The 26,379-nt window shown below is 40.7% G+C and overlaps 1 protein-coding gene across 5 annotated transcripts in view; it reads right to left on the reverse strand.

The window, feature by feature from the left end:
* Window positions 1-21,727: 21,727 nt before the first annotated feature.
* Window positions 21,728-26,379, reverse strand: part of PIK3R1 (phosphoinositide-3-kinase regulatory subunit 1) — a 57,244-nt gene continuing 52,592 nt past the window's right edge. For all 5 annotated transcript variants that reach the window (XM_009272463.1, XM_009272467.2, XM_009272464.1 and 2 more), the window contains one exon: window positions 21,728-26,272. In XM_009272463.1, the coding sequence (XP_009270738.1) occupies window positions 26,083-26,272 (190 nt within the window). In that variant the 3' untranslated portion in view covers window positions 21,728-26,082. The remainder of the gene's footprint in view (window positions 26,273-26,379) is intronic.

A 26,379-nucleotide genomic window follows, 5' to 3' on the forward strand; every position in this document is an offset into this window, starting at 1 on the left:
TATTTCTTCAGTTCTTTCTACTTTTTAAATTACTTTTGTACCTTGTAGGGACCAAGATGGCTTTTTCCTTCTGGTTTTGCATCTTGTTGATCACAGTGGACTGTGCAATAATACAATAAGTTATAGCGAGATGGCAATGGTTTTGGACGTAGTAGGACACAAGGAAGTTAAACTGTGCCAGCCTGAAATAAGCATCATGGTTTTTGAAGTTTACTGGAAGTCTCTTATCCAAGTCATTAATTGATCAGAACCACCAGAATAAATGAATTATCAGATTTTGTGCACCTCTCAGTGCTTCAGTAGATGTCTTGTCAACTGCAGAAAATAAACTTTTGCCTAAAGGTATTCAGTTGCATAAATAACCCATCAGCATGCAGGCTGGGCTAAGGCAAAACATCCATGTGACAATTCATTTTTGAGAGCAAGCCTTTCTCGCATTCTTCTTGGCTGTATTACTAGTTCTGGATCTGACAACTTTTTTTTTCATCCAGTCATAAGGGGAAAAGCAAACAAGGATATTTTTGCATCTGTCCCATGTAATGCTGTGAATTACTTTGCTATAATCCTGTTTCTCCTTTGTACAAGAAACCAGCTGCTCTGATTCAGCTTGTGAGCACACACGAAGTTAGGAAAAAAACCAGTCATCTCCAGATTCAGTCATGGCTTCTCCCATTATGTTCTGATGGAATTCCAGTATAGTTCAGTCTCCCTCTTCTTTAGCTAGGAGTCCTATGGGGGAAAAAATTCACCAAGAAAAACATTTTTGAAATTCTGTGTGCTATCAGATGGATTTAGGTCCACGATGTTTCATGAAATCAAGAATATCAGATCAGATTATATTGATAGAGAATGAGGAAGGGGAGGTAAACATGGTTTAACTTACTGAAACACCTTGAAAGATCTCACTCACTGGTGGAATAACACTCAATGGACTTAGTGTGCTGTTGAAGGTTATTTTTTGCAGTGCAACCTTAGCCTAAATACACCCTCCCTGCTGCTGTAGTCTGTATTGGTTGGCCACAGATTCTTCAAAGAAGATGAAACACTGTTCTCTCATGAATTTCACGTTTATTAAAAGGTTTCATCTTCTCCTGTGTAATGTTTGCATCACAACACAAATCATCAGCTTGCTTTGACCCTGACACCATTTTATAGGCTTAATAATAATAAATCTATGTCCTGAAATAGTTTCTGCAGATTACAGCAATCAATCAAAATTCAGGGAGCCTTAAACCATTAATGTCATCAGCAATGATCCAGCACCCTGGGAATCCATCTAAATCAGCCATTATTACTGAAAATGCTCCTTAAGAGCCTTAAGATAAAGGTAGTATTTGGGAGCATAAATTGCGGTTCTATTTTTATCAGCCATTGAGGGATGATTTTCACAGTGATTTTTTTGTACCTGTTTTGAAAAAGACAAAGCCAGAACAATTCTTTCTTTTGCCTCATGCAGCTGTTTTGGTTATTGTAATAGAAAAATAGAAGCTAATACACAGCAGATTGCTTTACTAGAGTGAAACTGAAGTATTTGTTATGTAAAGGAGTCTCCGGATTTTTCGAAGGAAAAGGAAAGAGCTGCTATCACCGGTCCTTAGTGCGCTTTATGTTGAAACATTTCTAGTTCAAGGCAAGACTCCTATGAGAAGCTGTGCCCACTTTATTGGACTACAGATGTCTACAGGTTTGGTAATTTCATACTGTGGAGTTTTGTGATGTGGAGAAACAATGCAGGCGTTCAGGACAAAGCAATTCCTTCACTGAGAGATATATCTACAACTCTTTGTCTTGGGATTTTCTGTAGCCATCCATTAACAGAGTACCTGAAAGCCTATCAGGTAAAATCAACACCAATAGTGAAATGTTGCAGAACTCAGATACTTTTTTCTTTTGTAGGTAAAAGTCTGTTTACTTTCTGGTTTGCGTGTAGACTTTTTAAAATTATTTTTCTTTTACCTGTTTTAATTGCATTTGTATATGATTTTTTAATTTTATTTTTTGCTTAATTGGTTGGGTTGAAGGACGCTAGTGAAACAGAAGGGCCACATGCTTTGGGGTAGGGTCTTTTGAAAGTGTCTAAACTATGTCCTGCTGATTATCATGCCTAATGTGCTCTGACAGCTTGTTCCCACCCAGCTGTGAACACACAACACATCTCCAACACATCAACACAGGCTCTGTGATCAGCATTGTCCTGAGAAACAAGCCATCATGTTAAAAAGATCAGAGCTCCATCACTAATGGGAATGGATTCAAGATGCCATTGAAGACTAGGTCTGGCCTTGCAGATTTGCTAGAAGCTACCTGATCCCCCAACAGCCTAAACCTAATGGACAGTGCTGAGGCAGTCCAGCAGTCTCCATCTTCAGCAATCAGTATCTCAGCAGAGATCCAGCCAGATAGCTATAAAACATGCCAGCAAACTCAAAGTCAGTGAAAAAATGTTTAAGTCATGTTGCTACAGATAGGAATGTAAATCAGCTAATCAGACTGTCCCTATCACAGGGCATCTCTGAAAAGGGAAAAACCTTTTTTTTCCAATGGCCTAATTTATCCACAGGTACAGCTACTGTTCTGTTGTTCATGCCTTGATTTTTCCCCAAAATAGAACAAACATGAACTGCATGGATGATTTTGAATCTTAATACCTAGAAAAGAAAAGAACACAGACAAAACCCTGTCTCAGAAAGCATGTTGTGTGACACTCACTGAAAAGCAGCTTAAATTTTGATCTAATTCAAGGAAATATATCTACAGACAGGTTTTCAGCCTCTAATTTCACACTGAAAAGTGGAATATGTACGAGAATAATTGTCTGGTTCCCTACTTGTGAGAAGCACTCTAGTCTTACTTGGTGGCTCCCTGTTTTTGCAACTGCTATAATTCCCTGATAAGAGATTAGCTGCTGTTCTGCACTTGAAATATGACATTGGCATTGTTGTCTGTTAATGGTTCAAACCAAGCTTCAGGTGTCTAGGGAAAAAGATTCCCACAGCTGACTCATTCCTGGTAAGAAATCTCTAAACTTTGCTCACCATCACCAAAGAGTTCTATAAAATTCTGGTCCCACCAGAAGTATGCCAAGTTCCTTTACCTGAAGCTGGACAAGACCCTGCGGAGTCTATGCAGTAGATAGAGACAGGTGTAAGGGGAAAACAAACAGGTATTGTTCTTTTTCATCTGTTCTGTGAGTTAATGGAAGAATAATCTATGAAAATCATAACCTAAGGAGCATGCAGCTAAATCACCTTCTCTTGTTCTCTCCTTAACCTTGTATTTCCTAAAATGATACACTTGATCTTTTACGTCTTTTAAATTTGATAGCAGTATCTTTCAAAAACAGACAGACAATTGTGACCTCGACAATGTCAAATAATTTTATCTACCATTAGATGCCAGTCCTTCTCATTTAACTGATTTGCATTCGGGACTGCAGCTCTCCCTGAGCTAGGTGGCTGTTAATGGGGCCTGCTGCTGTGGTTGGTGATGCAATGAGCTATAAATGCAACCTTTTATTTTAGCTTTTACTATGCAAGTAAAATCAGTTACTGTAAAAGCTGTTTGGGAAAATGGGTGACGAAGCCCATCAATTGAATAATGTAGCCCATTCTATGTCTGAAACTTTGCTACAGGAATTGCAGTTAAAGACTGGGGGTGGGGACCAAAAAAGCCCTAAGGCCAAGACTTTGGAGGTGGGCAGCTACTACTTTAATGGAGTAGAAGAACAAGCAACAAAGTTTTTATCAGATTATTTCTGAGGAAAGTTTCCCAGATGTACTGAACAAAGCACTTGGCTAAAGAGGAAAAGCATGTGAGAAGGAGCCATGTAATTTCTTGGGGTTCATGAAATTGCCCAGTATCATGATTTTGAGGCCGGTCTAGGCTCCATCTGATGGCTGCTACCCACATGGTAGGCAGGACAAATGTAGATTTCTCCGGGTTCTTCCTCTTTTGCACCTCTGTGTGTCACACCTATGAGGCTGCATGGGATTGCTTCAGCTCTGCTCTATAGCTCTAACAAATGGCCATGAGATCAGAGTAAAGTGGTGTTATGGTGTAGGAATGAGCCATAACAGATCCCCAGACAATGATGAAACCCATGGACCTGGGCAGTAACAGAGCTCAGGGATGTGCCAGATAACGACCTAATCCTCAATTGAGGATAAAACCAGCTTGTCTCCGAGTTGCATTTTATCTTCAGCAGAACAAGCAAAGGCTAATGAAATACCTATATTCGCTAAACAGGTTTGGAAAGATTTAAATCCCTGGAAGCTCTTGGGAAGAATATTTGGACTCTGAACAGCTAACTCTTGACACAGTATCCCTGCTCTCAAAGGAGTGTTATCTTATCTGAGAGAAGTGCTAATTTGCACTGAGTTGTATTTCTATGCAATCTAAACAGGAAGAGAGTATTTCAGAACTGGGACGTCTGGTGTATGTGGACTCCCTGTACTTACGAACATTTAGTCTTTTGCTTAACTTTTGACCTTCCAGTTCTGACTGTCTGGTTCTGGAAATGTGAGTGTTTTGATCTGTGAACTCTCATCTTTCACCTAAACTGCAAACTGAGACATTGATATCAGCACAGCAAAGGAGAAAAGACCAGCAGGATCACCTGCATGCACAGTATGTTACATGGTATAGAGAGTCCTTCTGGCAACCAGCTCCATCCCAGAGATTTCTAACTCTCTCTTGGTTCTTTTGAGGAGCAGCCCAGATTCTGTCACGTTGCACTCTGGTGAAAGTACATAAAGGAGATTTCTTGTGGCAGTGACAGTGCGTATACTACAGTACATAAATTAGATCATAAACTTAAAAATCTACATCTGATTTTTACAAATACTTACATGTATTCAATAGAGAGTTCATTGCATTTAGTTAACCATATGCATAAAATGTCTCTAAGAGCTGAACCTTAATTATTGAATGTATTTCATCCTGTTCTACATTCTCTCGGATTTATACCATAAAGAAGAAATCAGTGTAAAGCTCACAATAGTGTGACCTTCCTGGAGATTAATGAAGCCAAATTAGTATAGAAAGACCTGGCTTAAAAGTATATATGTCTTGCTAAATAAATCAAACATGATCTTCCTCAGTTGGGATTAGTTTAATCTTAGCAGATTTTGGTTTCCTGATTTCCAAGTTCCACACCCAGAAGATTCAAAATTGTTCTGCTGGTCCAAGCAGCTCTGGGGGGTCCCAGTTCTGCTGGTCCCAGCACCACTGAGAAGCTATGCCACAAGGCACCCCTTCCCTCCAAGTGCACAGCACAGCCCTATGTCTAGTGAAGTTTAAGAAGCTCCTCAGGAACATCAAGTACCCTCTGTAAGAGCTGTTACAGATGTGAGGTCTGGAGGGACTTGAAATAAAGAGTACGGTTCAGAAATGTCACTGGGGTACCCAACCATTATTCCTGCCTATAGGCACCAGGCCCTTCAGATCTGCTACAGCTGCAAGATAAAGCAATCCAGCCCAAAAGTTGGTAAGGTGTGTTGAAGGGAAAAATTGGAAAGTGGGCAAAAAGATAAGCATAGTCATACAAAAATGTGCACAGAAGAATTCTTCAAAACTTCTGCAGGTTTTTCTACTCCTAATCTGAAAACCTAAATCTCTTCCTCAGAGTTCTCCCAATACCTGGCTCAATCCTTCTGACTATTTCCTCACTGGATGAGGACCAGAGAGAAAAAGCAGTAGGTCAAGGAAGGCTTTTGACTTGGGAGAGACCAGTACTTACACTATTGGTTTTATTGGGAGGATAACTTAAAGACTTAATGCTTACTGCTTGTTGCTTATGAGGCTATTTCTGAAGCTAAAGATGGAAGGCAGGATTATTATTTTAATTATCATTCTGCTGAACATCTGAGAGGGGCATTTAACAATCTCCAAACTGTCCATGAGGAAGCGTTAGTTCTCCCTGGATTTTCAGGAGATTAGGCAGGTTATCTGGTGTCTGATGCTCCACAGATCCAAGAGTGGGGGAAATTAAGTACAGTAATGAACAGTAGGATTACAGTTCTTTTCCAGAAAAAATAAATAAGATCTTGCATTAAAAATTGTTAAAAGTATCTCTCAGTCTTTCATTTCTGTGTAGACGTGTGCTGTCATTCTCATGGGGTTGAGGTGGAGTCTGGATGGGAGAAGGGAAAGCTGAGAGTGCAAAACAGTGTTGCCTGCACAGTTGTAGAGTAATGGTCCATAGTTGTAAAATATTTTAAGCGTTTAGACTTGATGTGATGAGGATCAGTATACCCAAGGCCTAATGAGGCCTACAGAACAGATTGGCCATAACAGAGAAGCAACTTTCATCATCTCTTTTTTTATCCACATTATTCTAGATATAATGGGAAGCAACCTCAAGGAGTTACAGCTCTGAAATGTCTAATAAAATTTCTTAGTCATGGAATTTGAAATGTGAAGTTTTTCCTTCTTTGAGATGAAATGTCAAGTGGAAGTGTTGTCTGTATTGTGGATGATGCATTCTGAGTGCAGTGAGGGAGCAGAGAGCTGACAACTCTACAGTGGAGGGTTTCTGAAAACTAGCTGTGGTTTTGAGTCACTAATTGTGCAGCAAACCTGTGCTTGGCCTGACATTATGTGCAGCTATTAGCAGAGATGTAACAGAGAAATATATGCCATTCAGTGTTTCCTCTTTTAGGGCTTGCCAAAATTGTGTAATTCCCAGTGGTGATGAATGGTTTTGAATCCCAAGAAGTCAAAAGGATCAGGTGCTCAGCACTGCCCCTCTCTGAGAACTGAGCCAACGGGCTCATTGCAAATCAGCTGCCCGAGCAGTGCAAGTAGGGAAGTGTGTATCTGCTGCTGGGCAGAGGTTGAAAGGTCTATGATCCCCCGATCAACATCAGCCCTGAGGGGCTCAGATGCAGTCCTGGGCTAATGCAGCAGTTTGGCTTTGTGTAACAGAGAGCGGGACTTGGCTGGACAAGGAGTGCCTGATTGAAGTCCCATCCATCTGTGGTGGTCCTCTGCATATCAGTGACAAAATAGCAGTTTTCCATGCCTTCTGCGCTGCAGCACCACAACGTGTGTTGTGCTTCACTGGCTGTGTAATCCTATGGTTCAGTACAGGACTAGAAACCCCACTGGGGAGAGCAAAGAGCAAGTGCTTTTGCACCACACCTATGCCACAGCTATGACAACATTCATGACCATTCAGGATTTTGCCTGATTATTTTGCCAGGCAGAAAAAACAATCCTCAGCATAAGCTTATCCTTTCATTTTGAACTCTGTTCCTGCTTCCTTGGAGATCCTGTCTCAGTAGGCTAAAAAGCATCATTTGCCACTCATGTTAGCTCAAGCAATGCAACTCATGCAGCTCAAAAACTATGTTAGGCTGCAGGCTAATATGCTTAAAAACTTGTTAGCTGCCCATGTTTGGCCCGGGGAGTCTAGGCTACAATGCATAGAGTAATACACCTTCAAACTTTGCTTTGCTCTTAACGTAATATGAATAAAACCAGGAAGCCATATGGGTATAATTGGATTCCAAAGAGACACATCCATCACTGATACGTATGCAGATAGATATACATATAGCTTCACTATATAACTTCTCTAGCAGGTTTCCAGTGGCATTCACAATAGTGAAATGAAAGCCCATGCAAAAACTGCTGGATATTAGAGAGATACTAATTTTTGCAAGTTGCAGCTATGTACTGTACTGGGCTTTTCAATCATCTTAGCTGCACCTTTTCTACTCCTAAAGAAGGATCAAAGACACGTGATCAAAGATACCTTTTCTGTATCCCTGACTTGTGGTGAATGACTTATCTGACTGAATAGTCAAGCTAAATCAGCATAATAGTTCTGTTTTACTTGAGTAAGTTTGTACGGGAAATACATTCTCCCATTGTTCCTAATGCACACAGCAGCTTGATATGGGTAAATTCATGCAGGGGTTTGCTTCCTGGCTGCTGATTTCAAACCCAGACTGAGAACCAAGCCTCAGCTTTTCCAAGGATTTAGATTCAGTTCAAGAAAGAGATGAGGCCATTGTGGATTGTTACTGATTCAGACCCAGGGTATCTAAACACACAGGTGAATTGGTGTATTGTTACTGCTGCAAGCCCATTCCAAGCATACAGCATGATATGGATTTTCTGCCTCCCAAAGTCTTCTGGCAGATGATAATGTTTGCTGTTGCAGTGGTTCACTTTCTGTTTGAGGTAAACAGCAACCATAATACATTATTAAAATTAAGAAAAATATTTCCTAGTCCACACTGGAATAACAACCCATGTGTATAGGGCAGTTCCTAAACCATGCCCCGCCAAGCACCCTCTCCTGTGAGAGAGACTTTTCTGCACCAGCCCTTTGGGGTCTTTTACCTCTGCCCCGCTCCTTATGCTAGTGCTTGCATGATTTCCTCCATACAGGCTCCATCATTGGCAAATCTTCTTGAATGCTTTCTTTGAAAATCTAACCAAAAAATATCCAGAGCACTCTCCCAGTCTTTCCTATTACTCATAGCTTTAAAATATCTAAGGAGTTTATTTTAAGCCATTCCTTCATCTAATTCCATGTCTCTAATCAAATTATCCTGCTGTTAGCTGTTCTCTCAGTAATCCTCACAAAATTGTTTCTCAGTTAAGCTGATTTGTAACAAAGCCTCCTCCACAAGCTCAATTCTGGGGCCAGAGCTCTTGCTCTCCCCAGCCTGACCCTGAGCTTTTAAAGTCTTGAATGTTTCCTCTTGGGGTTGTTTTGCCTGGATGTAGACGAGACAAGGTGATGCCATGCTGCTGAACAGCTCCACAAGCAAAGCCTGTTTCAGCTGACTTCGAAGTCCATTTGCAACAGTCCTTGGCTTCCTTCTATACTCCAGAAATCACTGAAAAGGTATCAACTGAGCCAAGGCAACCTGCCAGTGGGGATGCAGTATTTTTGCCACATCAGTGGCAGGCAACAGTTTTCTTCTTTCATGAAAGTAAATGAAATATAAATCATATTACTCTTGTTTGGTGGGAGAAAACCCAAGGGGAAGGGAGACCAGTCTTCTGCTCACTAGAATGGCTAATTGCTAATGAGCTTCTGTCTCTGAGTCAGTTTAAGAATAAAAAAGCATCTTTTTCACGATGCAGTGGCTTACTCTCACCATGATGCTAACATGGAACAAGACTTTTTCAAGTGAGATCTCTTGTTAGTGCTATTAAAGTAGATAAATAGTGTCTATTAGGGTATATAAATAATTAAATGGATGTTGGAGTAGGATCTTGAACCTTGTTCTCCTATATCCCCTGGTGAGAGATCTAGCCACTGGGCCATCATATCCCTCCTAATTACCTATGTTTGCTCTGGGCCTGTGAATGTTTAATTATTTCTATAGAGAGGAATAACTCCCACAAAAAAGATTGGTATCGATGGAGTCTGGTAGTGATATTGGTTTGCTGAACTTAGTGTGCAGTTATAACATCACAATGCTCTTCCAGAAGTGCAGTGTCCTTGATTATTTCTCCCAGACACTAGAAGTGGATGCTTGGTGATTATAGAACCTGTGGAAATTGCTTCTGTTAACTTTCAGAGGTTTTTTCTTTTTTGTGTGTGTGTCTAATTTTTCACTTTTCATTTTGTATGGATTGAGTGTTCTCTCATGCCTTTCCTCCCCACCTCAAAGAAGCTTGTGGCAGAATGCTAAGAGATTCAGGCTTTGCTGAAACAGACAAAAAGAAGAAATGTGACCAATTGCAATGACAAGCTTGCACTGGGTAATTTAGTACACGCTCAAATGAATTCCTGCTTGCCTAATACACTGTATTAGTCAGTGTAGTAGTCAGATGGCCACAAGAAAAGTCAAAACAAAAGGAAACAGAAAGAATCTAAGGAGGGAAGAACCCATCCCATTCCCAGGGAGGGGTGAATCCATTTTTGGTACATGAATATTTTAGGTGAATTGTGTCCACTTCTCCCCAGAGCCATCTAGATCAAAGAGGCAAGCTGATGAGAATCATCAGTGGCATTCCTGTGAGCAGCCTGGTCTGATAGACAAACAGCTTTTGCACAGCCTCCTGCCAGTTAAGTCCTATTCTCACACAAGGCTAAAAATGAATTAAAATGGCTGTGAGGCTACTGAGTGAAACTGAGGAATCAAAGAATAGGAAAAAGTTTATGAGACTCATGTTACATAACCTGTCCTATGACAGAGAGCGCCTGGTATGAATTCCAGATGTTTCTTCATGTACCACTGAATGGGAGGAATTGGGACATTTGCCTTGAAAATTACCCAGAATGATATAGTTTGGTACCAGCGTGACTCTTTATCTAAAAAGCTAAAGGGAAAAAATGGTTTGTCACTGTCTTCATCTGAAAGAGTTTTTTTTCTTTTGTTTTGTTTTTTTTTTATTTGCAGTGTTTGGAAATAGAAAGAGATTCCATTTTACTAGTACTTGTTCAAGTAATGGAGAATGACAAAATAGACAAATGGCAGGAGGGAATACAAATTTAGAAATGCATCATGTGGAAATGCAGTGACTGACCTATGATAGTTCAGGGATGAAAGGGCTGAATCTGGCATGATCCTAAAGCTTTTGTTTTCCCTTCTATTTGCAGTGTTTGGAAATAGAAAGAGATTCCATTTTACTAGTACTTGTTCAAGTAATGGAGAATGACAAAATAGACAAATGGCAGGAGGGAATACAAATTTAGAAATGCATCATGTGGAAATGCAGTGACTGACCTATGATAGTTCAGGGATGAAAGGGCTGAATCTGGCATGATCCTAAAGCTTTTGTTTTCCCTTCTTCCACTCCAAGACAAAACTTCCCCTTATGGCTAAACACTGGGTAATAACGAAAAAAATCCTAATTTTTTATCCTTTTTGGGGACAGTTTTCCAGAATGGAAAGGAGAAGGAAGCCCTATTTGAATGACTGGAAATCAGAAGGACTAAATGATCAGGAAAATGTTTCTAACAAAGTGAATGTCATTTTCATGCCATATGAGTTCTGAATATATGGGTGGGCAATTACCCAATCTATTATAGGCCACTGCATATTGGATGGCAGCTACTGAACTCTTGGCTTCAACATGTTTGGATAGAGCAGTACCTTAATTCTTCTTCCCCTTCCTGTTAATGGGAAGAACAGCAGCTGGGAGGAACATTTGCTGTGGGCAGAGTGTAGATTGCATTAAGGATCAAACATTTAAGCAGAACATTTCAACAGGGATGCAGAACCCATTTAGATTTCAGCTGTGAACATGTTCAATCTTGTTTAAAACTGAGCCTCTTAGAATGCCTCTGCAAAAGCTGAGAAATACTAGAAATTAAGCTTGCATTGACCTTTGAAGCAAAAGGTCATAAGTAAGAATATTCCCTTATTTGTTTATGTTGACAAATACTTGGTGTAATTTTAGTACATGTAGCTATGGTACTGTACACCCCAGAGTTTGAAAGTGAGTCTCACATCCTCTGGTGGAAATGGAATTCTGACAGCTTTCTGCAAAACTTTTATTAGATCAGTCATGAGCTCCTGGAGATTTAAAAAAAAAAAAGTAATATTCATGAGATACAAGTTTAAATCAAAATTCTGAAAAAAAGCCAAAGCAGAACAACACCCCACATTTCTGAAGTTAGAAATTTAAATAGCTATGTGGAACTGAACATTGCAGCTGAAGATATAGTGAGCCTAACCCCCAAATCCTTAACAAATTTGGAATCCAGGTCTGAATTATCTCAATAACTTTTTTTCAGATACTTGATTAGTCCCCATATAATAGCTTCCTTGGTTTATCATTGCTTCAGTTCTACCTGCAGTCTAAGGATTGTACTGCCTGGCAGTTGTAGCAGCAGTTTTTTGTTCAGTAGTCCTGATGGATTTGACTGCCATGAATTTGTCTTATCACTCCTCAGTATTCACAGTTTCCCAGGTCAAAGAATTTCACAGTTTACCTATGTATTATTTGTATTCATTTGTTTTAAATCAACCACCTGTTAAGTTCGTTTGATGCCTTTGGACGTCGTGTTCTGAGGAGCAGTAACTAATTTTCTCTGTTTGCCTTCTCTCTCTCTTTCAGAAGTGGTTGTACCTATCACACCTCCTCATCAGCCTCTTTTCCAAACTAAAGCACCCTAGTCTAGCTATCTCCCCTCTCAGTGAAGCTACTCCACACCTTCAACCATCTTTGTTGTCCTACCTGGTACTTTTGCTAGGTTTTTTATCTGCTTTTCTAGATGAAGGAGACCACAACCATATGTAGTCTAAGATTTCCACTATCTTTGAAACAGCTGAGTTGCTTACTGATTTATGAACTGGTCTTCGCTGGATTGGGTACTATATAAGGTCTTTCTCACAGATTCAGATTTGATAAGGCAACAGACTGAGATGTGAATTTCCATTGCCAAGCTGAGAAAAAAAGGTAGGTATGGGACTTCTGGCTGATTGTGCTTATGGTGCAAGCTGGTGCTGCAGCAGTGACAATCACTGACTTGTCCTATATGCCTGTCTACACACACACACAAACCCCTGAGCAGCTTCATACATTGCACTTTTAGAAGAGGAAATGTACACCTCCCTTTGCCCTTACCACTAACGAAAAAACCACTTCCTCCCCCCACCCTACCAGCTATCTCCACAATAAAACAGAGATAGAAAAAGTTGAACCTTCCTGATTCAGGTGACCACCACAAGAATATCTTTTCACCAGCCCCTGCGAATGTACTCTCATATCAACTGTTTGTCCCATCCTGAAAGTGACTGCTGATGACCAGGTAAGCCAAGCATCTGATCAGACTGCCAGTTTGCCCGTCCTCCCTCCCTCCTTCCCTCCCTCCCTCCCCCCAGATTATTTTTTAGGCAGGGAGGTGAACATGAAAAAAAGAAATCCTCCCTGTGGGAACAATCTTTAAACAAAGTTTATAGTTCAGATGCAATGGACAAAGAGCTCCAGAAACTCGAGCATCTGTAAGAATAGTCAAGCTCTCTAACTGGGAAACACAAGTTCTATTTTCCATTGCAAATATTCAGGAACACCAGGTGCATACAGTCAGGCACACAAGGAGAACAGGTTTCTATGACACTAGTATAAAAGCACTCCACGGGAGCTTGTGGCAGCAAAATTAAATGAGACTGATAATTTACACTTTCTCACTTACAAATGCAATATCAGTGCTAGATAAATTATTGAAAAAGTTGTCAAATAAATGCCTAGTGGATAAGATTACCATTTTGCTGGTTGAACAGCATTTGAGTACGTGTTCCTCCAATACTCTCCAAAAGGCTTTATTTGAGTGAAGTTTTAATGTGACTCTTCTTCTACTGAACTTTCTTTAATGAATACCCTTGGTGTAATTCTATCACCCACTCAGGAGTTTTGCACTTTGATACTGCTCTCATGCAAATGATAGGAGAAAACTTTCTCCTTTACCAGACCATGCATATCTTCAAGGCTAGGAGGCCTGACCAGTGATTTCTGTTCAGTCACATTTAAAACTGCTGGTAAAGAAAGCAGAAACCATTTTAAAATATTTTAGCTTAGCAAGTAGGCAGGGCTAATCACTTTAATTTAACAGTAAAAATAGTAACCTGAATGGCAGCCAAATCTATCTATAGGGAATGAAGATAATTCTAGGGAGATTCTTGTGCTGGGATTAGATGGAGTCAGTGAACCTAAAGAGATTCTTGGAACACACAGCCCCGTCATGTATATTTGTCCATCTCCAGTTCACATGAATTTGTGCTGGGATTGGAGTAGTCTGGAGGGAAGGGGTTTGAAACAGAAGACCCAAGGATCTTTTCTGATTTGGAGCTTCCAACCAGTTAACAGTTATTTGCGCTGTGGTACATTTTTTGAGCCATAAAAGCTTCTAACACATTCATTGGCCTTCTTGTTACTGCTGTGTTCAAATGTTCATGTTTCTGATCCAAAAGACTAGGCAGTATTAAGATTTCAGTAAAAATGAGCCAAACCAAAATTGAGGATCTAAAATACCTTTTATTTCTGGGTTGATAAAGTACATTTATGAAAACACCAGTCCAGTCTGGTTTCTGTGTCACACTCAGATCTGGCTGGGTTTGGTTTCCTGTTCTGTTTTTAAGTTTTATCTGTTCAAAGCAGAAGGTTTGTGATTTCTGCAATTGCATGAGATGGTTTCTCACGGCGGAAAAACCTCCCAGACTTCGTTCCTTTAGAATCCAAAGCCAGACTCACATCACAGACCAAGTAGGCCTTGAAATGTGAGTATTGATCTAAAAGTAGTTCTGATCTAGATATCACTTCTTGAGCTGTAATACTTAGTAAAGAAACAAGAAATCAAACTACTTAGAGAAAAACACCACCATCTTTATAGCTATACAATTACCTTTCTCAGCCTAAGCCTGCTTAGTTTTCAAGAAGCTTGAGGCTTCATGCTGTATACATGGAGTAACCACTGAAGCAGGGATGTGAATTCAGTCTTCCCTTGTCTCTGGTGAGTGCCATAATGACTGGGCAGTATAATCAGTTTTCTTTAACCCAATGAATATTTGTATTTATATGGAATAAAACCACCAGTGGATTGAAGCTAACTCTTTAGTTTGGTGGGAAAAGCAGTCACCTAGGATACCTTATCTCTGACTTCAGCCACTGCTCACCAGAGACTATCCTAGACCTCATATATGCTAAGTGACTACTAGCATGGTCACTGTTGGCTAACAGGCTATATCAGATGGAAAATGGAGTTCTGCTTTTGATTCTGAACATTGAAAAAGTTCTGCTGAATCCATAACCCTTGTGAGGGTTCCATTATCAAACAAGTGAGGTTTTTTTAATGAGAATTTTCCTTGCAGAACTATTCTTGATCAATTCTAGTATGTGCATGCTGAGCCTTACATTCCTAGCCTCTTTCAAGATCCATGACTAGATTAATTTCTAGGAAAGGATGGAGAATTATGACATCTTGTTGCTGAGTGAGACATTTATCTGACACAGGAATGTAGCCTTGGATTATCAAATGCATCAGCACTAATGAATACATCAATAACTTTAAATTGATAAAGATGCTGGGCTGGAAAATTTCTCCCTTAATGATCTGCAGAGCAAAATTAAAAAAGTAAGTAAATTCGAGGTTTTAGAAGACTATGTGAATAGAAAAGCTAGTCATTAACAATCTTATCATATTTCTCTGCCTTGACCCTTCCCCTTGCATTTAAGTAGATCTCCCAGGAAATTGATCCACCAGGTCTCATGGTCCCTCTCTCCCTGTGGGAGCCAGTTCTCAAAGCTCGAGAGCCAGGTTTGCTTCAGAAGCTACAGAGGTTAAAGTGTAGAGAGACTTCAGATGTGAAGTATCTGCTGGGACTGATAGCCACAATACCCATTATTTTTCTCGTGGGGAGCCTACAGTCAGTTATTTCAGCTTCAAGACTGTACAGAGTAGAGCTGACATTAAAAAAAAAATCAGAAGAAACCAGCTGCCTAACTTGTCCTGATGCTTCTTGTGAGCTAAAAAGCTTTGAAGATGACAGCTCAAAGAAGAAAAAATACCTGTTGAACTGGGCATGGTCATGCATCAGGCAAGGCCTACATATGCATTACCAGATATGGGAGCACTTTGAGTTTCTGAGATCAGGCATGTTCCTCAAGTGCATCCTGATTTCATACCAGGACATAAGCTAGCCACCACCTTCCCTTGCAGCCCCATTGCCACAGAAAACAACCCAGTTGTGTGGGTGGGAGCAGCATTGGCCTGCTTCAGCTGCTTCCCCTGTCATTGGCTGGAATATTAGATTTGAGGACAGTCAAAAAGACCCCAGTCTTTGTTTTTTGACTGGATATGAATCCAGGAAATCTGATCTAGAAATCATAGATACGTACAATAAGGATGGGATGCAGTGATGGAACTGTGGTAGACTCACTTTCCAAGCTCCAGAGCATCTTTTCTGGAAAACTCCTACAGCAGTCTGTTTCACTTGTGCAGCGTGGTTACTTTACTGAGGCCTTGACATGGATTTCTCAGGCTTCTCAAGATGCTTTTCACCCATTTTATACCATTTTCAAGGGATAAATGAATTTTAAAAATGGGGGGAGTGTGGCATTTTGAAATGAGGACTATTCATTGGCACAGCCTGGCTAAGAAGCTGAATACATTCTCAATTAGTCAGCTTGTCTTCAGACCTGAGGTCACGTTACTGGTTGTATTCAGCTAAGAAATGTCAGGTGAGCCCAGGTGTGCCCACAGGTATTGTAGTCACAGTGTCTGCAGCATAGACATGCTGAGGGAGCATGTGCATTCACATTGCTATAGATGTTCTGAAAATAAGGGGGGGAAACCTGTTCATTTAATTGCCACAGCTAACCACCTTCCCCAGTAAAAGGAGCATTCCTGAACCATCTTAATAGAGGATGTGCTCTTCTGTATGTGACACCAAAAGGAAGATTCTTGTGACAACATTTCTTACCAAGGCTTTAATAGCAATCCCTTTCCCTTCCCCTCTGCTTCCTTCCTCCGAAAATGGTTGTTTTGAGCCAGCATTATCCAGGAGCTGTCACACACAGCTGGCCAGAAGAGTGCACACACCCCCAAGTGACTTGCGCTAACGGAAGACAACTTGGGTCCAGCCTCTGGCCGCACCCTGCTGGAAGCCCATGTGGCCAGCCAGATAAGAGGCATTTTCTCCACTGGAGAACCATGGACAAGACCTTGCTCTTCTGTGCCTGCCAAGATTACAGTGGAAAACAAGATTTCAGTTTTTGTAACACTGTTATTGGTAACGGAGATCAAGACATTTTGAAATATCAGCATCATTTAATTGTGTGTTTTTGTACACCAGTTGGCTTTTTTTTTTTTAATCAGTTTGTCCTCTCGTCCCCTCTGAAATACAGCCCTGCGGGACAGTGGTTGTGCACATTTATTCACCTTCCAGGTCAGTCTGTCTTCACCTAGGAGCATTGTTATTTTGTCTGGAAACCTACACTACCTACCATAAAGAGATGCAATGCCATGAACGCATTCTGAGGATCTTATTCACATATCCTGAGGACTCCTGGTGCTCATGGGTTGTTTGACAGTCCATGGCTTTCTTGTTTACATCGCCCGTTATCAGTAGAGCAACAGCTGTTTGCATAACAGCTTCTCCTCTTTCACCTCAAGTCTCCTGAAGCTTCTCCCCAAAATGTTGTTCCTGCTTTAGACCTGTCACTGCATCTGCTCTAGCCACTATGCAAGGTCAGATCTTCCATTTCACTGGACAGGGAAACTTCCCATGCAGTCTGCAGACCCTTCTCAGCAGAGCACTCTCCACTGAAGGGTTTGGTTTAGCTGGGATAGTTAGGCATATACTCCTGTACCCAAAAAATATTGTAGGGCCTGCCACCTTCTTGCATTTTCCATGCAGTAGATGCATGGGGAATTTCACACAGCTCTCCTGCCCTGAGGTAGAGCTCAGTGTGACCGGGAGGTAATTTGACTGAAGTCCTTCCTATCTTAGTTTTATTCTCACAATATGCCACCCTGTGTTCTTGGCTATGGATCAACTGGAAGGAAAGAAAGTCAAGTTCCGTAAGTTTCCCCTGGAAAGAAAGGAAATACAAATCTGGTGACTAAAAAACTGATCTCACTTAGAAAAACCAGCATCATCTTCTTCATCTGTGTCTTTTCAGCTGACCACATGGCTGGCAAGAGACCAAATTATTCCCCAAAAGACAAGTCTACAGCTTTCACATAGACAGGCCATTGGCAGGCACTGATAAGCCAGGCCTGAGGCAGTGCTAGGTTTTGCCCTGGAGCAGGCAGAGAAGCCGGCAGCATCCTGGCATTACTCCCTACCCACATTCTTCTGCGTGGAGTCCAGCATTACAGCTCCAAGGAGGATATGGCTCAGCATCTTTTTGAACCTGTCTGCCACCTTCACAATTGTTATGAAAGACCCAAAATCTATAAACCAACTGAACTTCCTGCCCCAAATTAATTGTCCTTTATCATTATGCCTAAAAGCAGAAGATGTCGCAGCTGGTACTGGAAAGATTAAAACTGAACTGCCTATCAGCAGGGAAGACACTGAGTTCGTCTAACCTTAGCCCCCTTAAAGTTGCAGGTCTAGCGTAAGCCATTTGCCTGGGCTCCCCCTCCAGTCAATGGAGTGACTCCAGAGCGTGATTCACTGCATCCTAAGAATAGTGCCTGAGGTAGGTGGGGTGAATCACCCTGGGGAATTGCCTGGCTCTCTGTGAAGAGAGCTTTGCCAGATAGCTTTGATGACAAGCCTTTCTTTTAAGTGCTTAAAATTAGATGAGATGAATCCCACCTCAAAATGTTCAACCTCACTGTCTTCCTGAGGGAAGAGCTGCAAATTGCATAAACCTGCAAACAGCCGCCGTTTTTAAGTGGCAGCCTTTACCCAACAGAATAATAATCCTGTATGGATTTCACAGGGAAGGTGGAAGGCGTCTGGGGCCTCAGCCCCAGCACGGTGCAGTCTGCGTCCTTGCCCAGAGGGTGCAGTGAGAGGTACGAGGCTGTTCCTTTCACCTCTGCCCCCGAGTATGGCATGGCTGGCTCCAGCTCTGGCAGCTGCTAGATTTGCATTCCTCTCATATTTCCACCTCATGCTCTTTCAGGTCTCTAATCCCATTCAACCTCACAACATACAAGCTGCTAAGAGTTGCTATACCCACCTTTTAGATAGGGTCTGTCACCCCATTCCCCTGAGTGCAGTGACAGACCTGAGGGCACATGAAAGCCAGCATCAGTATGAAGCACTGCCGTGGGTACTGGACAGGCAGGTGTGATGGACCACCCTGTCACACAAACCAGCCGCACGATTCCCTGCAGGAAGGTCACCAAATGTTGTCTCTTGGTGTGTCTGTTTCACCTAACACCCCGCGGACAAATCTGCTCAAGTACTTTGGGTGGTTGCAACATTAAAAAAAATATGACACGGATTAATCCACCAACCTTCACAGAACGTTTTTATTTTACACCAAGCACAAGATTTGTGGAAAAATGAAGCAAACCATGTAGGAAACAAACATTTATAGAGGAAGAAATGCTCTCAAGCATGAATTCATTATCTTTCTTCTCAGACTACAGTCTTCTAACAAGTTAGGAATACCAGACACATGACAGTGAAATCATCGTCTGAATTAACTATATTCATGTCCAGTTTTGTCAATATTGTTTGTCCAAAGACCTGAGGATGGCAGGTTTTACATCCTTTTGTGTGCTACCTGTTAATTTTTTCTCCTGTCAATATTTGCACATTTAAATCAGTGACCTAAATGCCTTCTTTTTTAGTATGCAAAGGTAATTTCTTCGTAAAGGAAAGAACGGCACAACAAGAAGTGTCCTTGCAATGGTGTTCTGGCAGGAAACAGGGCCTGGCGCAGCCATGGATAAAAACCTGCTTTTTCAAAGAATTGTCGGGATGTTTCTGGTTATCTGATTGCTGTTCAGAGGTTAAAGTGCTGGTCCCTGCAAAGATTATCCAAAGTTTGAATAGTGGCTGATCAATTGATATCTGTTTACCCAGAAGGTCCCTACAGAGTTTCTATTTTTGGTAGTCTATGTATTTGAGGACATAGGTCCTCAAAGGGATTAAAAAAGAAGAGAGACCAGAACCATGTCCTCAGCAATGCTCCCACGGTTCACGCTTTTTGTTGTTTCAGAGGCAACAGGAAAGGCCTAGTGCCTTTTGTACAGCCCGTGTCTGACGGGAAGCGTGTCTGACCCTGCTCCCCCACATGCCGTCCTGCAGGGAAAGCAGAACTGCTTATTTTTAGCCTTCTTTCCAGCCAGGGATGCTGGCAGGACCTCACTTTTTGCCATTTCCTCAGTTTCCACCTTCTAAACGAGGGCCTCCATGGAGTGTTGGGCCCCTGGGGTAAATGTTAGGTGTATCCTAAACATAATCATCTCAAAAGGGTCCCTCTGTGAACAAGAGGGGCTCTTCCCCGTGGCGTAAGGGAGGGCCACCTGTGCAGGAGGCCGTTATGGGCAGCAAGGGGCAGCCCAGGGCCTTGGCAGGTCTGTGCCACAAGGCTCTCCTCACCCCTGCCATTTTGTGCCTGGTTGCCTCTGCCTGCAGCCATGGGAGTGCCTGTGTTTGTCCGTGCAAAGCTGTCCACAGGCACCCACTCGGGCTGTGCCTGCCCCCTGCTTGGCCTGTTTGCTTTACAGGGACCTCCACCTGCCAAAGCCCCCCTTGCTCACTGGCCAGCTGATCAGCACTGGCGTGTGATCTACAGTGGGCCCGGTGGGTTGGCTTAAGGAAGCTCCCCCCTGGGAGGCGGGGAAGCCTGGGTGCTGGGTGTGGGGTGGGGTGAGGTGCTGGAGGCTGAGGTCTGAGGGGAGGAGACACCACCTGTCCCTTCAGTGAAGCCTGAAGAAGGCAACAGTGAGAAGCTTTAAAATCTCCTCTTCCCTTTTTGGCGTCACGGCTCAGACAAAGGGACTTGTGTGAAGTTACTTGCACATGACTTCGCCCAAGCCAAGCGGCTTGGGGAGAAAAAAACCCCCATGACGAGAATTCCCAAGCCTTTAAAAATATCACACCCACTTGTAGCTGCACAAAGATAGATTTAAGCAGTTTTTCATATTCCCTATGAAAAATGACCATCAAGCCTCAGCAAGCAAGCAGAGAGGGAATGTGGGGGTGTTTGTCTGCAGATAGCAAAAATAGAATATTTTAGTTTTTGCAAACTATTTTTCCAGTCTGCCAAGAGTGATTTCTATACAACATATGATACAGGCAAGACATCTGCCGGTCCATAGATTTCTGCAGTTTATGATCAGCCAGTCATAATTTCTCTCAATAGCTGATGAGGGACAATGCGTGACTCATGACCTAGCTAACATTTTTAGATGTGAGCTCTAAGGCTGCAGAAGAGTTTGTGGTGTTCAGCATCGGTTCAGGGAGCAGGAACGAGACAAACTCAGTGTCTGTTTAATCTGCTCACTAACTGAGAAAAACTGCAACAGATATGTTCATCGGACATCTAGCCCCACTTTCTATTAAGTAGGCAAAAATATGGTAATAGCCTTTAGTCTACGTTTCTTATAAGAACATCTAAGGGCCAGTGACAATGTTGTGATTATTAATAATTATTTCAAGCCTGTGCTACCTCAGTCAGGGGGTATTGACTACTGAGAGCAAAATGTGGGCAGATTTTGGAATAGAAACCTTGGACAGAACAGGAATAGGAATCTCTTTCTGCTTCCAGAGTGGCTGGCTGACTTCCCCAGAGGACCTCTCCTGGGGCAAGATAGGGATGGGCTCGAAGAAGTCAGACACCACATACCAATAATGAGGGGAAGAAACAATGCTCAGGATCAGTCTGCCCAATCCCCCCTGACTTCCTCCCTCTTCATTCTCACATTGGTTTTCACAATTAGATGCAGCCATGGAACTGGTAAATAACTTCTAGCTACAAAGGCTGACAGGTTGGCTTCATGGAAATCAGTGACAAAACTCATACTGATTTCAGAACCACCAGAACTTCATCTGCAGTGTAAAAGGCAGATCACAGATCATGAGTACTGTACTGCTTTTGCAAGAGTATGAGATAAGCAGAACTATCATTTTGACACGAGACTATTTTGGAGCTACTCAACTACTCCATCCAGTTCAATACATAGGATGGCTGCAAGTCAGCTGAAGTTATTTGCTCCCTAGTTCCCTCTCACAATATGAGCATTTGGGTCTCATTTTCAAAGTAGGCCACATACAGACAGGAAGAGTTGGCCAAGGATGCTGGTAAATAGACATCTCAGTCCTTACTGAAGCCTCAACAACTCAAATGCAGTTTCAAAACAACCTTTATTCTGCTTGAAGACTTATTACAATTTTTAAAGCAACTTAAAAACAAGACACAGCTCCATCAACTCTATAGCTTAAACAAAACTTCAAGGAGGCTCGTTTTCATTGTTGCCTTGTAAAGGCAATTTACAACCCACTTTACCCTCTACCTCCTCAAAGACCATTTTAAAACAAAGTAATCTTAATGTTTTAAAAGACATTTAACAGAACAGAGCTTTATTTTTAAAAACAAGAATAAAAAAAAAATAGCAGCATCTTGGGCAGCTAATGCAGTCTCATTAGGACAAGTGCAATGTAATGTTACCAACTCCCACAGTCCAGTTTAGTCTCCAGCTGCAGTAAATACAACATGATTCTACATAAAATGTTACATTTTGGAACCTTGTCCCATGGGAGGCATTGTGCTTTGAGCTGCCCATTTCTAAAGTGACCCTGAAAAAAAATAGTATCAGGATTCACTTTCCCAACTTAATACCATGCATAGCAAAAGCACTGTGTGAAAATCGGCAGAAGTTTTCCCCATTAGAAGCATCTGAATGTTTTCCCAAGCATTATTATTTCATTGCCAATTACAAGACAAAGCCATTTCTTCACTACAGAACAGTTGACACCAAAAAGAAAATCTGAAGATTTGGTTTTACAGATTGCTTGACAAGATTTCTTAGATAACTGAACCATACAGACAAGCTTTTTTAAAAAAAAAAAAAAAAATATCCAACAACACAGAAACTCAGTTTTCTAACTGTATTTGAAAACGTGCTGCACCCACAAAGGTCTAGTGTGCATGTGTGTGTGTCTTTAAACAAAGTTAATGATATCACTTACTGAATTAAGCAAAATGATCATGTTTGGTGAAAATGCACCTATACTGGGATCTATTCATACATAAACACAGTAAGTGGGCACACATATTACATATCCCCAAACCTGCAAATTCCAATTTCAACTTAAGGAAATCAGAAACTCCTAATTTTGCTTGTGGTTTTTGGTTCTCTGTGTTATGTCTCATACCTTTCAAAGGCCTTGTGAAAGTGCTGCTGCAGTGCAGCATAACTCACGGATTTAAAATAAAACAAAAAAATCCCCAAACCAAAAAAACATAACAAAACAAATCCCACCCTTGAATCACAGTAGATGGAAAAACTATGTGTCAATAGAAATACAGAAAAGCACCATGTTTCTTCATTTATATCCACATGCTTTTTTTCTGTATATATGAGTCTGAGATCAAATCAAAACTGGAGTGAACAATATGGTACATTAAGGACAAACAACTCTGCAGTGAATATATCCTTTGGCAGGATATAGCTCTGTGCGTTAAGAAGGGAGGGAAATGCAGAGGCCACACAACATGTAAGTACCAAAGAAAACCCACTCATGCCAATCTGAGGGTGTAAATGATCCTTGCAAATTGCACAGACCCTATGTAGGCAGAACTTCCCCTTAGGAAGCCCTAAGCTCTCATTCTCACAATATAGTGCTTATTTCTCACTGTTGCTTGTGCAAGAAAAGCAAGTGCCAAATTTGCACACACACTATTTTTTTCTCTGCTACAACCACAGATGAAGAGAAGTTGTACAGCATGACAGGAACAAATGATATCCCATAATGGGCTGGGCATGCTAAGGATATGGCCCGCTGACATAGCAGAGGTTTTCTTAACATGAGGAAAATTAGATCCAAATGCCTTAACTACGATAAAATTTCTTGACAAATGCTATGTGAAACATCAATTCAGATTACATATATTTTGCTTATAGAGAAAAAAATACAATTTTACTCTTAAAATACTTAACATCCAAAAATTAATATATGTCCAAAGAATATCTTGGATTGCTACAAGCGTTAAATTGTTGTATATCGAACTAATTTGTAACTTCAAGCCCAGTAGTATAACTGGCATGCTAGAGTAATTGTTGGTGCTTGTCACAGTAAAAACCAGTTATTAGTAAACCAAATTTACATGGTCCTACAGGCCTGAAAAGAGTGTGGAATGAGGAAGGGAAGGGATGAAGACTAAACTTCTATTCAGAAAAAATATTCAGACTAATTTTGTAAGTGGTGACTACCCCGAAACATTAAAGCTGTTTGAATCTTGTTTCCTGATATAAATTCTAGTAAGAAAATACATCTATAGGAAAGTGAAAACAACCCACCGAAAAAAAAAAGAGCAAAAATCAAAATAAAATCAAAAGCCTTACAGCCTCAGAAATGAAGGAATTATGTAAAAATTAAAAGATAATATAAAAACTACTGGAGACTGGCAAATTTTTTATTATTTCCCATAGCTTAATAAGCACTGCATACTTTGAATTAAAACACATGTATCTCTAAAACAGAGCCATTATGAGAGAACTCCATGGGTCTTACTCTTTTGATTGTGTGTGCAACTCCCTTTAATAGTAATGGGTCTTGCGTTTGCATCTTGGGGGAAGAATAAATTCATATGTTCACTTAGTCAAAACTTTTCCAAGATTTCTCTGAACTTCATTACTTTATCAATTTGTAATGTGTGAATTTCCTCAGTGGTCAGGACAATAAATAACCATTGCAAACCACGCACAATGAATTATCCCACAATTCCTAGTAAGTTTTCTCTAGTGGGATTAATGTATTTGTTTCCTTTAAGGAAACCGTAATTCTGAAAGTCTCTGGTGCCTGAAATTATAGAAGTGTTCACTTTGATACTGCCTCAGCCTACAAACTTAGGAAAATAAATCCAAAATGTTAAATATGATAGACTAATCATTTTCAAAACAGACATTTTCCAGTCTTAATTAGCCCTACGTTGTATCCAAACGTTCTCAATAAAGGTGGGAGCTTTTTTTTCACAATACTAATACAAAAAACAAACCTAGGCAACAGATTAGAGAAAATTCCTTAAAATGAAATGAAAATACCTTTACATGCTGACAAAAATTCTGCCACAGTAGGTCAAGAAGTAATTTATTTACTATGAAGTGGATTCATTCTGAAATCCAAACTATCTACCCCAGTAGCCAAATTTCCCCTGTTTTTTCTGCAGTCACTCTCAGAGAAGGATACACAATTTTTTGTCTTCCAAATACAAAGACAATCATGATAGAAGTTCAAAATGCTTCAAGAAGCAAACATAGCGTGGTACCATATTCTAAAGATATCTCTGAAACAATATTGTTGGACTCAGTGATATTTTGTAATGTTCATATATTTTTTATTGAATAAAGCAGCTTTGAAGCTTATCAGGCACTGCCCAACAAAATACTTAGTCAAAAAAAAATTACGAACTTTTTAAACTTCGAGCTAGTAGCTCAATATTCTATACAAAGAAAATTGTAAAATATTTCATAGTTTTAATTCTGAAGCCAACTCTTCCTGGCTTCCTGTACATTAAAAAAAAAAAACAAACAACAAAATGAATAACAAAAAAAAATCATCAGGAAAAATGTTCTCAGGCAAAAGAAAGAAAGAAAAAAGAAGACAAGGAAACAAGAGAGAAAAACAAGCTTAACCTGTAGATATGCTTGAGAGAAGACTACAGCCTAAAGAAAATTCAGTATTGCATAGCACGGTCTAAGAATTCAGCTTTCAGCAAACAGAAAAGGGAAAAGAGAAGCAGTTTGGTATTGATAGTTTCCATCAATGATAGTTAGTCATCCCATACTATGTACATTATTATATACTGTATGCCATTGCAAGTCCTGTTTTCTTCAGTCTTAAATATATTCTTAAAACAGGATTTTTAAACATCTAAACAAAACACTTCCTGGCACTTTGCTATTACAATTACTCTGAACAAGATACTGTAACTGAAGTCCTTTTAAAGTGTCCTTAGAAAAGAAAGTGCCATTCTGCTACATATCATTCACTAGAAACCAAAAAATCCACAATGCTGTGTGTCTGGATCCACTGAGTGCAGCAACACCAAATCCAAGCCAGGTCGTGACCACGAAATTCCAATAACCGAATGACAAAGACCTCTTACACCTTGTGTCTGGAGAATCCAATGTTCTAGCTGGTAAAGCTTCAGAAGTGGTCGTAAACAAGCACCATGGTTAAAGGCCTCTATGTCCCTGCAGGGAGATCAGGTTAGGATTTTTCTCTCTTGTGTATTTCTTTTCTTAATTAAAAAAACAAAAGCACTTCAGATTAGAAACATACGTTCACAGCTTAATACTGTGATCTCTCCCACTGCAGTTGTGAAGGAAAGCTCTAGTCCCATCTGAAGACAGACAGCTTTGATACTGCAGCTCAAATTCTTGAGTAAGACTGAAAGGAGCCTTCTCTCTCCAGAGGCCTTAATGTTGTCAGATCTTTTCTTTAGAAAAAAACCAAATAACCCAGGGTATTAAGATCTTCATCGCCTCTGCTGTGCATATACTGGGTAGGCTAGTGTGACATTGAGAGAGTCATTGTGCTGCACAAGTGATGTGTGTTGATAATGTAGCACCAGTTCTTTGAGTGAGTTGTACAAGTTATATGGCTCTGCAAATCCATACCCAGTAGGTGTTTTGTTTATCACACAGTGCTTTACTTCTCCATCCACCCTAAAGAGGAAAAAAAAGCAACCAGTTTTTAGTTTGTCAGTACAGTAAAGTTAAGCTAGAAAATAAGGTATTGGCAATCAATCTTAAGATGCTAGTCACTACATAGA

This window comes from Aptenodytes forsteri, unplaced genomic scaffold (assembly GCF_000699145.1).
Source record: "Aptenodytes forsteri isolate BGI_AS27 unplaced genomic scaffold, ASM69914v1 Scaffold92, whole genome shotgun sequence".
Taxonomy (NCBI): Eukaryota; Metazoa; Chordata; class Aves; order Sphenisciformes; family Spheniscidae; genus Aptenodytes; species Aptenodytes forsteri.